We start from the raw sequence: 11,028 nt of genomic DNA, 5'->3' as shown, positions 1-11,028 counted from the left end.
TGTAATTCGAATACCATTTTTGAGCCAGAGAGAGAGAGAGAGTGGGAGAGAGAGGGAGAACTAAGCAGAGACCAAGGTATATTAATAAAAGGGTAAGGCAGTGGCACTCCACCTCTCCCCTCTCTTGCAAAAGAACAAGTACACATATGCTTATGCGCGTATAGGTCACTCAGTGGCACTGCCTTACCTTCTTGTTCGTATACCTTGACAGTAATGGAGAGAGCTCAAAGGCAGACACGAGAGAGACAGAGAGAAACATGCTCTTGGGGCCCGATCTCTTGGGCGGCTTCGGCCGAGTGCGGCGGCGACTTTTTGGTATAAAGCATTAACCAGCCAAAGAAAGTCATTCATTTAGTTGTTTGAGTTGGCCGAGCGAACCGTTAGCAGCTAGCAGCAAGAAAAGTGCTGCACTAGACAGACATTTTCCCAGTGCGACTCGGTGTTGAATAGAAGTCTCGAAAGAAGACACTAGAACACGAAAACCCAAGAACACAGACCAAGTGAACGAGAAGTGAGTGCAGTGTTTCTACCAGATCCAGACCCAGACCCAGAGGATATTGCCAAAGGATTACCACGAGGCGTCTGCCACAGAATGCAGTAAGTGCTCCGCCCCCTAAGCCAATTACGAGCAGGTACCGAACAAACTCATCAAAATGCAGGTGGCTGGAAAGAGTACTGTATCTGTCGCAACACCAGCGCTTATGTCACCCCAAAAATGTCCGTCTAACATGACGCACACCCAACATTTAAGGAAATCAAAAGCAAATATAGTCCGAGCCCACATCGAGGCGGCTGGCTCGTAAGAGATACAGCACAAAATGCATACGCAAGAAAAGTCTGCGGCAGAGAAAAATCAAGTCAGTCTCATGTGCTATATAACGAAACCAACTCTCTGCCTGGCCTGTTTTGTGTTCTTATGCCAGAAGTGGCTGGTCTAGCAAGGGGGGAAAGGGAACGCGAACCGAGTGAAAACCATCAACGAATCGCCTCTACTGCCTGGCTGGGATGTGATGTAATGGCAGTACGATAAAGTTTCCATCTGGACTACAACCAAGAGCTCGAGCTGGAGATGAAGCTAGAGCTAGAGCTGTAGCTTGAGCTGGAGACAGAAGAGTAGAGTCAGATCCTGAGACATGCAACTAATGCACCATTTATGACAGACAGACTGGCTGGACTGGCCATGCAACGCAGATTACGACTGCGATTGCCAGTGAGAGTGCCCACATGCAGAGCAGCAGCCATAGGTGGAATGTTCGGAATGGCTGGCATGAATGGAGATGGGGAGGCGAGCACTCTTTGCATGTGGGGCAGGTGCGAGAAGAAAGCGCAGTCTTTGGCGATGAAGTGATTAGGATTCCCTCGATTCCCAGGCACATTTCGCAAAAGGTTTGTTGACAGTGACAATGCAACAAGCGGTGGCAGGCTGCGCATCTTCAGCCAGAGGGGGGGTTCAAAGGTGCATCAATCCCACTGCAACAAGCGAGAGAGGCGCCGACAAATTGGCGCGCAGCTGGAAAACTCGATGCACTCGTATCCACATCGAACACTTTTCAGCCCTCATGCAGGTCAAACTGTATTAACTTGCCCCAATTAACCGCGATGCAGATGCGGAGATTCAAAGTCAGAGCCAGTCCCTGATCGACGCCCAGCCCGGTTGAGCGTCCACTTAGCCAGGCATTCGCATTCGATTGGCAGGAAAAGTAAAAGTTTGGCTCAGACTCTTGCTTTTATTACCACATTTATTTCACTTTGCTCAACTATTTGTGACTGCTGCTCCGGCTTTCCAAGTTGCCGCCTCAATTAGAGGCAGGCACGTAACGTTAGCTAATTGGACTGACCAGCACCGAAGCCCGACCATCGGCCAGCGGCCACCGTCCACCGTCGACCGGGCAGGAATGCCTCGTAGAGATTATGCGTATGAGTAGCAGTTGACATTCAGCCAAAGCTGTCTGTGATCCGATCCGTGTGTATGTGTGAGAGTGGGTCGTCTCGATTAAATGGCAAGTTGAGCATCTTCATTGTACTCCCTGGAAGAGGGTACATTAGCTATGTATGTCAGAGATCAGTGTCCCGAAGGATGCGGACAAGAAAGTCCCACAAGGGGCCTTCCGTCCTGGAACTACTCTACACTACACTCCAGACTCCGCCGTGAGGTTTTCGGTTTAGGCATGGAACTTCGCCAAGTGTATTCCATCTTCTATGATTTCCAAAGCCAAACTTTCCTTTCTGGCTTCTCAGCCTCGGTGGCATCTTCATGGGGAACGGGCCGGGATGGGACGGTGCGGTACGGCACGGGGACTTGCCGTTACTTTATAACAAGTTTTCTGGCCTGGCCTGGTCTGGTGTGGTCTTGCATAACTGGTCGCTGGGCTTGCTGCCGATGCCGATGCCGATGACGATCCGATGGTGCCTTCTTTGGTTGCTATTTGGCGGCATCTGCGAGTCGAGAGAAAAAAGGTTCGCAAAAATATTTTCCCGCGTTTTTTGTGGGTCTTCTTTCTTGATTGTCTGCTTGCCACAGAGTTTCCCATATCATAAGGTGCTTGTCTACTGGTGGAATGGCTTGGGATTGACTCATTTTATGGCTCTTTTCTGTTTTTCTTACAGCACACACCCAGCCCTGCTACTAGTCCTGGCGGTTGCCACCGGCCTGTGGGCCAGCGTGGATGGAGCCGCCACGGGAGCACCATCGGCCACGGCCACCACACCTCAGCCGAAGGGCTTCTCGGCCCGTTCGCTGGACCTGAGTGCCCGCGGCGCCGAAGAGGAGGATGACTTCGAGACTCAGGCCCAGACGCATCTAGCCTACAGGCATCAACAACATCAACAGCAGCAGCAGCAGCAGCAGCGGCCGCAGTACGAGTACAGCGAGGAGGACCAGGAGGAGGCACCGCGCCAGGTTTACATCAATCGGAATTCCAAGCAGCAGAGCAACTACCTGAAGCAACAGCTTAAGAAGCCACTGAGCGAGGAGAGCGAGGAGGAGGAGGAAGAGATCGAGGAGCCCGACCGTCTTTCCACGCTGCTGAGCAAGTCAACCTTCAGCTGCACGGACAGGAACTCGGGGTAAGCGTTCCACTGGTCGGTCCCTCAAGGTGATACTCATCCACTGTCCTATACCTGTTTCAGCTATTACGCGGACGAGTCGCTGAGCTGCGAGGTGTTCCACTACTGCCAGGAGAGCCAGAAACACTCTTGGATCTGCCCAGAAGACTTCACCTTCCACCAGATCCACCTGATCTGCATGCCACCCTCTCACGAAAACATCTGCAAGCAGTCCTCCAAGTACCACATCGTCAACGACTACCTGTACAAGCCCATCAACCTGCAGGAGCACCAGAGCAAGCCCAACGTGACGCTCCGCTACTCGGAACGCTACTTCCCCGAGAACTATTACGAGCACGAGCGCTACGACGACGAGGAGGAGGAGCTGCCCGCAGCACCCAGGCCCCGTATACAGCATCAGCAACAGCAACAGCACCAGCAGCAGCAGCATCGTCAAGTGGTCGCCTATCAGCAGCCGCAGGTCCAGCATCAGCCACAGCCTCAAGTTCGTGTCCAGTATCAACAGGCGCAGCAGCAGCAGCAACAGGTCACACAAATCCGCCACCAGACACAGCCGCAGCCGACCACCCAGGCCTACCGCAAGCCCCAGCCCACGACGACCATCCAGCCACAATTGCAGTTGCATCAGCTGCACCAGCCCCAGTTGCAGTTGCACCAGCAGCGGCCCCAGACATTGGCGCCCACTGTAACGCCGGCGCCGTACCGCTTTTTTACTGCCGCCCCACAGCTGCAACATCTGCAGCAGCAGCATCAGCAGGTCTTCCGTACGCCCGAGGAGATTAATATCTCGCTGCAGCAGCGGCGGCCGCAGGTGTTCATTGCCACAACGCAAAGGTACTACGAGGATGAGTACCTCTACGAGCGCCGGAAGTGAGGAGTGAGCAAACAGTCTTGTCGTTCCACGCCCTCCCCTTCCCCGACAATCCGCCACTTGTGTAAATTTCTCCCTCCCCCGCCAGTTTGAGTCAACTCTTTTAGCTTTAAGCTGTGCTCCTGCTCTCTGTCCCTGCTGGCAAGGGAAGCGCTGAAAATTGAGCCTTCATGTGAAGGTCTCCGTCGCCCCTTGTCAGCTCCAAATTCATAGCGCGAGTTTTGTTTACCTATTCGTAATATTTAATGTCCTGCTAGAAGAATCCGCCTTCTAACTCAATTCGTTAATAAAGGAAGCCACATTTAAGTTAGCTCCTCATTGTATGTCTATCTCCATGTACTGGTCGGCGTTGGACAGATGCATCGCCGTGCTCTTGGTGTCCTCGTCCACAACGTAGTTGGGCCCGATGATGCAGTTCTTTAGCACGGAGCCGCTCTTCACGTGCGCCCGATGTCCAATAATGCAGTTGTCTATGTTGCAGCCCTCCTCCACAATGGCGTTGGACATGACGAGGGAATTGCTCACAATGTTCTTCGGATTGATGACACAATTGGGTCCAAAAACACTATAGTTCAAAGAGGTCTTTTCCGACAGCTTGGCGTTGTCGGCCGCTATGATTTCTTTCGTTTGCGTAGACTTAACCAAAGCGCCAGGTGCGATCAGCGGATGCGTTTCGCCATACAGATCGTCCCAGATACTGGCCAACTTCCGGTTGATGGCCAGAAAACTGAGCGTGCTGTTCACTCTCACTCCGATGGCATCTTTTGGGGCCTGGACGGCATAGCAGCGTACAATATCACCGTGATAGGGAACATGCGACAGCGATTGATTGAACAGCGACGTCTGCGTGATTTTCTGATCCAGAGCTGTGTGTGGGACGTACTAAAAAAAATTATTGACTTGGGGAAATGCACTTGATTGATATTGAAATCCTTACATGAAGAATGCTGTCCTCAAGCTTGGTAACCAGACCCACCTCAGAGGTAGTATCCTGAACAGCCTTGGCAGGCCGCTTGGTATGCTGTTTTTTGATAAGATGCGGTAGGAACTCTCCCTTGAACGTTGAGATATTTTCCTTCTGCAATAATGAAGTTTTAGATAAGAGTGTATCCCTCTGGAAGATCACTAGTAAGTACCCTTTGTAAATAGTTGATGACCCACTTCTTTAACACATAGATGTGGGCATCTGACAGACGGCTGTAGACATCCAGCTGTCCCTTGTTCTGCAGTAAATGCCTTTGGATGTTGAGCGTCTCCTTGCAGTCGCTGGCTGCGGTCAGAAAGGCCAAACGTTGGGTAGCCGAATGAATTCCAATCAAATCACGCTCCGGCTTGTGCTTGGTCTTTGGGCCCGGCATGACCACATCCGACTCGAAGCCGCTCTTGAATAGAAGGAGCGTCAGCGCGGCATCGTGTTCGCGGAACTTGTTGATCAGCGGGTACAAGCTTACGTTGCTGACAATGTCGCAGCTCACAACAAGAAAGTCCGATTTGATCTTATCGTATATGTACCGCAGGCTGTCCGCTGTGCCGAAGTCACTGTCGCTAGGAATTGTGGCATAGTCAACCTTCAGTTTCAGCGGCGTGTTCTCTAGGGCCAATTGAATTTCTAGCTTCTCCTGCTCCACAACCACCACAATAACCTCTGCAGGTGATACAACAGTGCATTATAAGTATGAGTTTCTCTTGAATGTACTCATAAGTGCAATTACCGGAAAAGTTGTGTTGTTGCAGTATATTCAGTGGATACCACAAAAGCGGAAAGGGCCCCACGGGTAGCAAGCACTTGGACGCATCGCCGAGGACTTCGGGCAGACGCGTGCCTCGACCGGCAGCCAAAACCACAGCCTGGAACTCGGAATTGGTCATATCGAAATCAATAAATTGCTAAATATTCAGACAGACGCGTGAAAATCACAGAATTCAACTACGTCACACAAGCAGCTGATTAACTGAACGTAGCGCTGCCCAGCACTGTTTCCAATCAGACATATGTTTGCAGTCATGTGACCGTGTCATTGTGCACTTTGTTTTTGCTATTGTATAAAACAAGTCAGATGACTTTTTTTCCAATTTAAAATGAATGCTATCCTTTATTTTGATGCTCAGATTACAGAGAATTGCAACACATAATACGTTCTATGGAACAACAAAACTTTAATGCAGGATTTGCGCACTACAAAAATGGAATACATACATTTTTCTTATTGGAATATACTACATACATAGTTTGGTGGCTTGCCTTTTTCGAATTAAAATGGAACTGAAAAATAGTTTAACAATAGTATTGCTGGAATATACACACAGATAGGATAATACTTAGAAGAGCACATCATCGTCGCCCTCATCGAGAATGTTGGCTTGTTGGCGGACATCGATGCCCTGCTTCAGTAACTCCGCCTTCTTGGCGTCAGCCTTAATTCGTGCCTCCCGCTTCTTGTCCTGGATTTTCTTGAGGCGATAGAACTCCTCACGCTCCAACTCGTCCAGCTCGGAGATGATGTAGGCCAGGGTGCGATCAATACGAGGAATAATGACGTGCTCGATGGCGTTCACACGGCGGTTGGTGATCTTGATGACCTCGTCCAGCGTGACGAACGACGTTTGCAGCGAGGCCAGCTCGACGAGGAGCTTCACAGCGCTCTGGTAGTTCTTCTTCAACTTGGCCAGCTGCTGACCACCTCGGGCCAGACCAGCCAATTCGTAAGTATCGGCGCCATCCGTGTATGACTCAAAAACGGGCAGCGTGACACCAGCTACGTTGTCCTTCTTGGTGCGAATCTTGATTTGAGCTTTGGTCACGTTCTGGAGCACCACCTGGTTGATATCACCCGACGTGAACTTGGCCTCGGCCAGCGAAAAGGCAGCTTCTTTCATAACGTCGCCCATCAGGGTCTTGGTCTCAATGATTTTGCCCAAAATCATGCGAAAACGCATCTGCAAGGCATCAGCCTTCTTCTTGAGCAGTCCATGGCCCTTTTGTGCTCCCGCCAGTCGTGCCTTCATCAACATCTGGGCACCACGGGACGGAAAAATTGGTAACCTATCTTTGCCAGACATTTTGAGGATATTTTATTATGAAAATTTGGCAAGTTACACGATTTTCTAATGCGCACCAAAAAAACTACACCAGTCAAAGACACTGAAATCCAATTGGAATTTGCAGTGCTGTATAGCAACTGCAAGAAATCGATAGCACACAAGTGCTGAAAAAGTGTTGGGAAAAGTTGAGAAACGGCGGACAGCACAGCTGACAGAGATTATTCAAAAAGTAAACAAAGTTCTTGGATCTGACCTGGTGCAATATAATGTTGTTTCTGCCACGGGTTTGGATACCACAAATTCGTAATCAGCTCCGGCACTATGCCAAGAAGTCCAAGTCACAGATAAAACCATCAATGGCCGTCAACAACCAAGTGGTGCACCAGGAGGTATTCCGTTATGTAAACCCATATGCCAGGATTAATGTGGTATCTGATTGTGTTAGTCAAGTCGGCCGATGTGCACCAATACACCAGTGGTGATGTCTTCATAGCGCAACTGCAAGGCTGCAGGCCCAAGAACACAAAAGTTACGTTTGATGTCAACACTTCTGACGATGAAAAGGTCGTGAATGTTGAGGTAAGAAACACGGCGGAGAAGCCTTCACGATTTGAGTGCCAACTTCAAATTCCCGTGCGGTCAGACGTTTTCATAGGAGGAGCCAACGTAAGCGTTGAGGGCATACAGAGCGAGTGTCTGCAGGTCAAGGCAGAAGGTGCAATTGTTACCAAGAATGTGCGGGCCACAAACATTTCTCTTTACAGTGAGAATGGCAATATCACCTGTGAGGGTACTCTGCTGGGAAAATCCACCGAAATTGAAACCAGCAATGGTGTAAGTAATGTCTCTTCTAGTTCCCAGGTGCATTAATAGATTTTCCACGTTTCAGAATTTTGAGTTGGACAAGCTGCAAGGCGACAGCCTGAAATGCTCCACCAAGGGAGGCAACATTATTACAGACTGTTGCTACGTGGAGAAATCGAAATTTCAAACAAAAACCGGTCGACTAGAACTGAGAAATATTCACAAGACTAGTGAAGTGCAGGTCCACGATTCGGCCGAGCTCAATACGAGTGAGTAAAAGGAAGAATTTACCAATTCCAGCTCCTAATTCACTCTCCAATTGCAGCTGGAGTCCACGGCAATCTGCAGGTGGTCACTAAAGGAGGCAGCTTGAATCTGCAGCTTTCCGAGCTGATGGGACAGTGCACGATTTCGGCTGATAATTTGGAAAGCGATGCCGTTATCCACATATCAGACAGCATTGGAAAGGAGATGAACATGGAAGTAACAACAGCATCTGAGGTCAGGTTAGACGACGAGCTAGCGCATGTGTCACATGCGCTGTGCGAAGACAAGAGCAAATTCTTACTCAGCAATGAGAATCAGCATCATCGACTGATAGTCAACAGCACTGGGGAAAAAGGCGTTCGATTGGGAAAGCAATCCTGGAGCGACATGATGCGGCGGAAGCTGCACTGAAAATCAAAATTAAAATAAGACTCATTAAGTTACGAATATATTGTGCTGTAAACTAAAATATCAGTCCTTTCTTTTTGTTTTCCCTATTAAGAAGGGCTACTCTTAGGCTTGGCCCGATTTCTTTTCTAAAGCATCGCTCAGACGCTCGTGGGCCTTTGAGAAGAGCACATCCTGTTCAGCCATTAGAGCCGAAATAAAGAGTTTGATTTTGTTGGCATCAATGTCGTGTAGATTCTGTATGTCCTCCGTATTCTTTGCCTTGACAAGCATGCAGGCGAGTAGCCGCAGCAGCTTCGAGAAATTCTCTACATACTGCTCCTTGGGAGCATCATCCTCGTCCTCCTCGCCCTCAAAGTCATTGTTGTCTGCATCGCCTTAGGTGTAGTTTTCAATGTGCTGTCTCAGTCTAGACCACACTTCTAGAAGATTTTTGAACGCCTCTTTTTGATAGAAATAATTTAGCCGCTGGAATGGAGGCAATTGATTAGTGTTTCAGGATTCAGAGATGAGCTTTCGCCTTACACTGCAAATATGAGCCAGATCCTCGAGATACTCTTCTTGACGTTCGCCCAATGGAAGGAGCTGCTGAGGCTGCAGAAGTAATTCCAGAATCCGCGTCAAGCAGCTTATGATGCTGGGCGCGTAGACATCCATAGACGCCTGGGCTTCAGGCAGTTGAACGAGAATGGTGCAAATGTTGAGGTAGGTTTGTATGATCTCCACATCACAGGTTATTTTGGGCGAACACGACTCGTAGCCGACATCTGCATCTTCCTCGTCTTCGTCTTGTTCGACGGCCTGGCCATCATCCTCCGCCACGACTTCATCAGCCAATTTGACCTGATCATCGCGCATGAGGCGCAAAAACGAACTGTTCACGCCATCGCAGAGCTCCTGCACCAGGAAAACCTCCGCAAAGGGCTTAAGCTTGACTGTAGAGTTGGCATTTTCCTCCACGACCAAGGCACAACTGGCCAGTACAGCATTGATGGCTTTCAAGGCAGCCGTAAGAAGGTCGTCGCTTACCGACTGCTGCAGAATGAAGCCGAGATTCCTGGCCGAGCCATCGAAGGCGGCGAAGCAGACGTACCAATCTATAGCAAACTGCTCCTTGCCGCTCGTCACATGTACCATTATGTACTGATAGACACGCATTTGTTGGATCAGCATGCAGGTGTCCATGCAGGTGGCAAACTTGAGGAGCGTCTCAATCCACTCCGCATTAGCCGTCAGCTGCTCCACGCACTGAGCCTGAGCACACATGTTGCCCAGCAGACCGATGAGTATCTCATAGAGGCGCATATCATCGCTTCCGGAGATGGCGTACATAAGCAGCTCGATTGCATCGTTTTCCAGCAAGTCACCACCTCCGGCGACACGGACATGTCCCAAACCTTGCACAACTCATCCTCTAATTCCTGCCCCAGCGTTTCAGTGGCCTCCTGCTGGCTGAGCTGCATCAGCGTCTGCAGTATGATACACCTGCTGTACATTGTCTCACCCACAGCATCCCCACGCATGCGCTCCAACAGCTCCTCATCGTTCTCATCATCTGGGTCGTCGTCGTTGTTTTTGACGCCATGGGCGGGCGGGGGAGTGTCTGATTCGTTGCTGCCACTCGCACTGGTGCTCCTAGCGTCGTTTCCTTTTCGAATGTGTTCTGCTGGCAGCGTTTCATTGCTGGATGCAGCTCTTGGAGCTACGCCACTGTTTCCGCTACCCGTGGCAAGGTCGACATCTTCATTGGGCATCTTGAATCTTTTAGCCCATTGATGAATCAATTATCTACACAATTGGTTAGTTTTTAGTCCTTGCTTTTATTGTATTTTGACTAAAACAAGGTTTAAACGTTTATCGTTTTTTGGTCAAAATTTTACAATGACCCGCCAGTGTGACCGCGGATTAATCGAGAAAAAGATACCGTCCGACCCTCAAAAATATACCGAAACCTACCGCCTCATTTTCAAAATATACCGTAAATATACCGACGAATTCAAGTTAACCTAGTCCATCGATCGATTTAAGGTTTATGAGCTGCCAAAAGGCAAAAACCCCTTCGATCTTGTCACTGGCTGCTTATTCATTAGATCTCAAGTATTGATTTTATGGAAAGCTCAAAGAGCAAGAGATCTAACTGTGAAATATTATTGATATTTAATTATTTCTCCCTTGTGCAAAGATCAACGACTAGAGAGACCCTAGTCCATTGGTCGATTAGTCAATCCTTGGCTCGACCCAACCCAGAGCCGGGAATGTGCGACAGAATTTAATTGCTCACGTTGGGATTCCAGCCAAATTTGTGTTTGTCTCAAATACTTATCCCATTCGGGCAGTATTTGCTTAGGTCTCGCATGCTGATCGACAGCGAGAGACTCAGCCTTAGCTCCCTGAGGCTCTTTGCTAATTTAATGCATGCGTGGACAAAAATCGAATAATTTTCGAATATTTCCAGTACTGTTGAAGCAGATCCAAACAATACATCCCATCTAAGACGCGTAATAAGCCGAGCGGAAAGCTCGTTGGCATTTTATTGTATGGCAGTTAATGGGTTTCCGATTTAATAAAAC

The 11,028-nt window shown here is 49.2% G+C and overlaps 5 protein-coding genes across 6 annotated transcripts; 2 read left to right on the top strand and 3 right to left on the bottom strand.

Annotated features, from left to right (window-relative positions):
• The first annotated feature begins 339 nt into the window (after nucleotides 1–339).
• LOC117185956 (putative cyclin-dependent serine/threonine-protein kinase DDB_G0272797/DDB_G0274007) lies at nucleotides 340–4,163 on the top strand. Of its 2 annotated transcripts, none has more exons than XM_033397558.1 (3): nucleotides 340–597; nucleotides 2,608–3,066; nucleotides 3,130–4,163. In XM_033397558.1, the coding sequence occupies exons 1-3, from the start codon at nucleotides 593–595 to the stop codon at nucleotides 3,938–3,940; spliced, it is 1,275 nt and encodes a 424-aa protein (XP_033253449.1). In that variant the 5' UTR covers nucleotides 340–592; the 3' UTR covers nucleotides 3,941–4,163. The 2 variants fall into 2 exon arrangements, with proteins under 2 accessions (XP_033253449.1, XP_033253448.1); XM_033397557.1 differs by lacking the exon at nucleotides 340–597 and adding an exon at nucleotides 2,378–2,457.
• Nucleotides 4,164–4,227: 64 nt separating this feature from the next.
• On the bottom strand, nucleotides 4,228–5,882 carry LOC117192800 (translation initiation factor eIF-2B subunit gamma-like). The gene is made up of 4 exons (XM_033397556.1): nucleotides 5,650–5,882; nucleotides 5,074–5,582; nucleotides 4,875–5,015; nucleotides 4,228–4,819 (listed from the first exon to the last, which is right to left on the bottom strand). Exons 1-4 carry the CDS (start codon nucleotides 5,804–5,806, stop codon nucleotides 4,253–4,255), a joined length of 1,374 nt encoding a protein of 457 aa, XP_033253447.1. The 5' UTR covers nucleotides 5,807–5,882; the 3' UTR covers nucleotides 4,228–4,252.
• A 192-nt stretch (nucleotides 5,883–6,074) lies between these two features.
• Nucleotides 6,075–7,078, bottom strand: LOC108159743 (V-type proton ATPase subunit D 1). The gene is made up of 2 exons (XM_017293281.2): nucleotides 6,257–7,078; nucleotides 6,075–6,200 (listed from the first exon to the last, which is right to left on the bottom strand). Exon 1 carries the CDS (start codon nucleotides 6,995–6,997, stop codon nucleotides 6,257–6,259), a length of 741 nt encoding a protein of 246 aa, XP_017148770.1. The 5' UTR covers nucleotides 6,998–7,078; the 3' UTR covers nucleotides 6,075–6,200.
• Nucleotides 7,079–7,402: 324 nt separating this feature from the next.
• Nucleotides 7,403–8,682, top strand: LOC117193906. The gene is made up of 3 exons (XM_033398581.1): nucleotides 7,403–7,813; nucleotides 7,869–8,052; nucleotides 8,109–8,682. The coding sequence occupies exons 1-3, from the start codon at nucleotides 7,403–7,405 to the stop codon at nucleotides 8,459–8,461; spliced, it is 948 nt and encodes a 315-aa protein (XP_033254472.1). The 3' UTR covers nucleotides 8,462–8,682.
• LOC108159738 (protein saal1) lies at nucleotides 8,486–10,265 on the bottom strand. Its single transcript, XM_017293275.2, is given in 3 exon segments — nucleotides 8,486–8,926; nucleotides 8,984–9,819; nucleotides 9,822–10,265. Coding segments are annotated over 3 exon segments (1,590 nt in total). The 5' UTR covers nucleotides 10,213–10,265; the 3' UTR covers nucleotides 8,486–8,563.
• Between the last annotated feature and the right edge of the window lie 763 nt (nucleotides 10,266–11,028).

This window comes from Drosophila miranda (genome assembly GCF_003369915.1).
Source record: "Drosophila miranda strain MSH22 chromosome Y unlocalized genomic scaffold, D.miranda_PacBio2.1 Contig_Y2_pilon, whole genome shotgun sequence".
In the NCBI taxonomy this organism is placed as follows: Eukaryota; Metazoa; Arthropoda; class Insecta; order Diptera; family Drosophilidae; genus Drosophila; species Drosophila miranda.
Note: the sequence above shows the minus strand (reverse complement) of the source record. Positions and strands in the feature narration are given on the sequence as shown.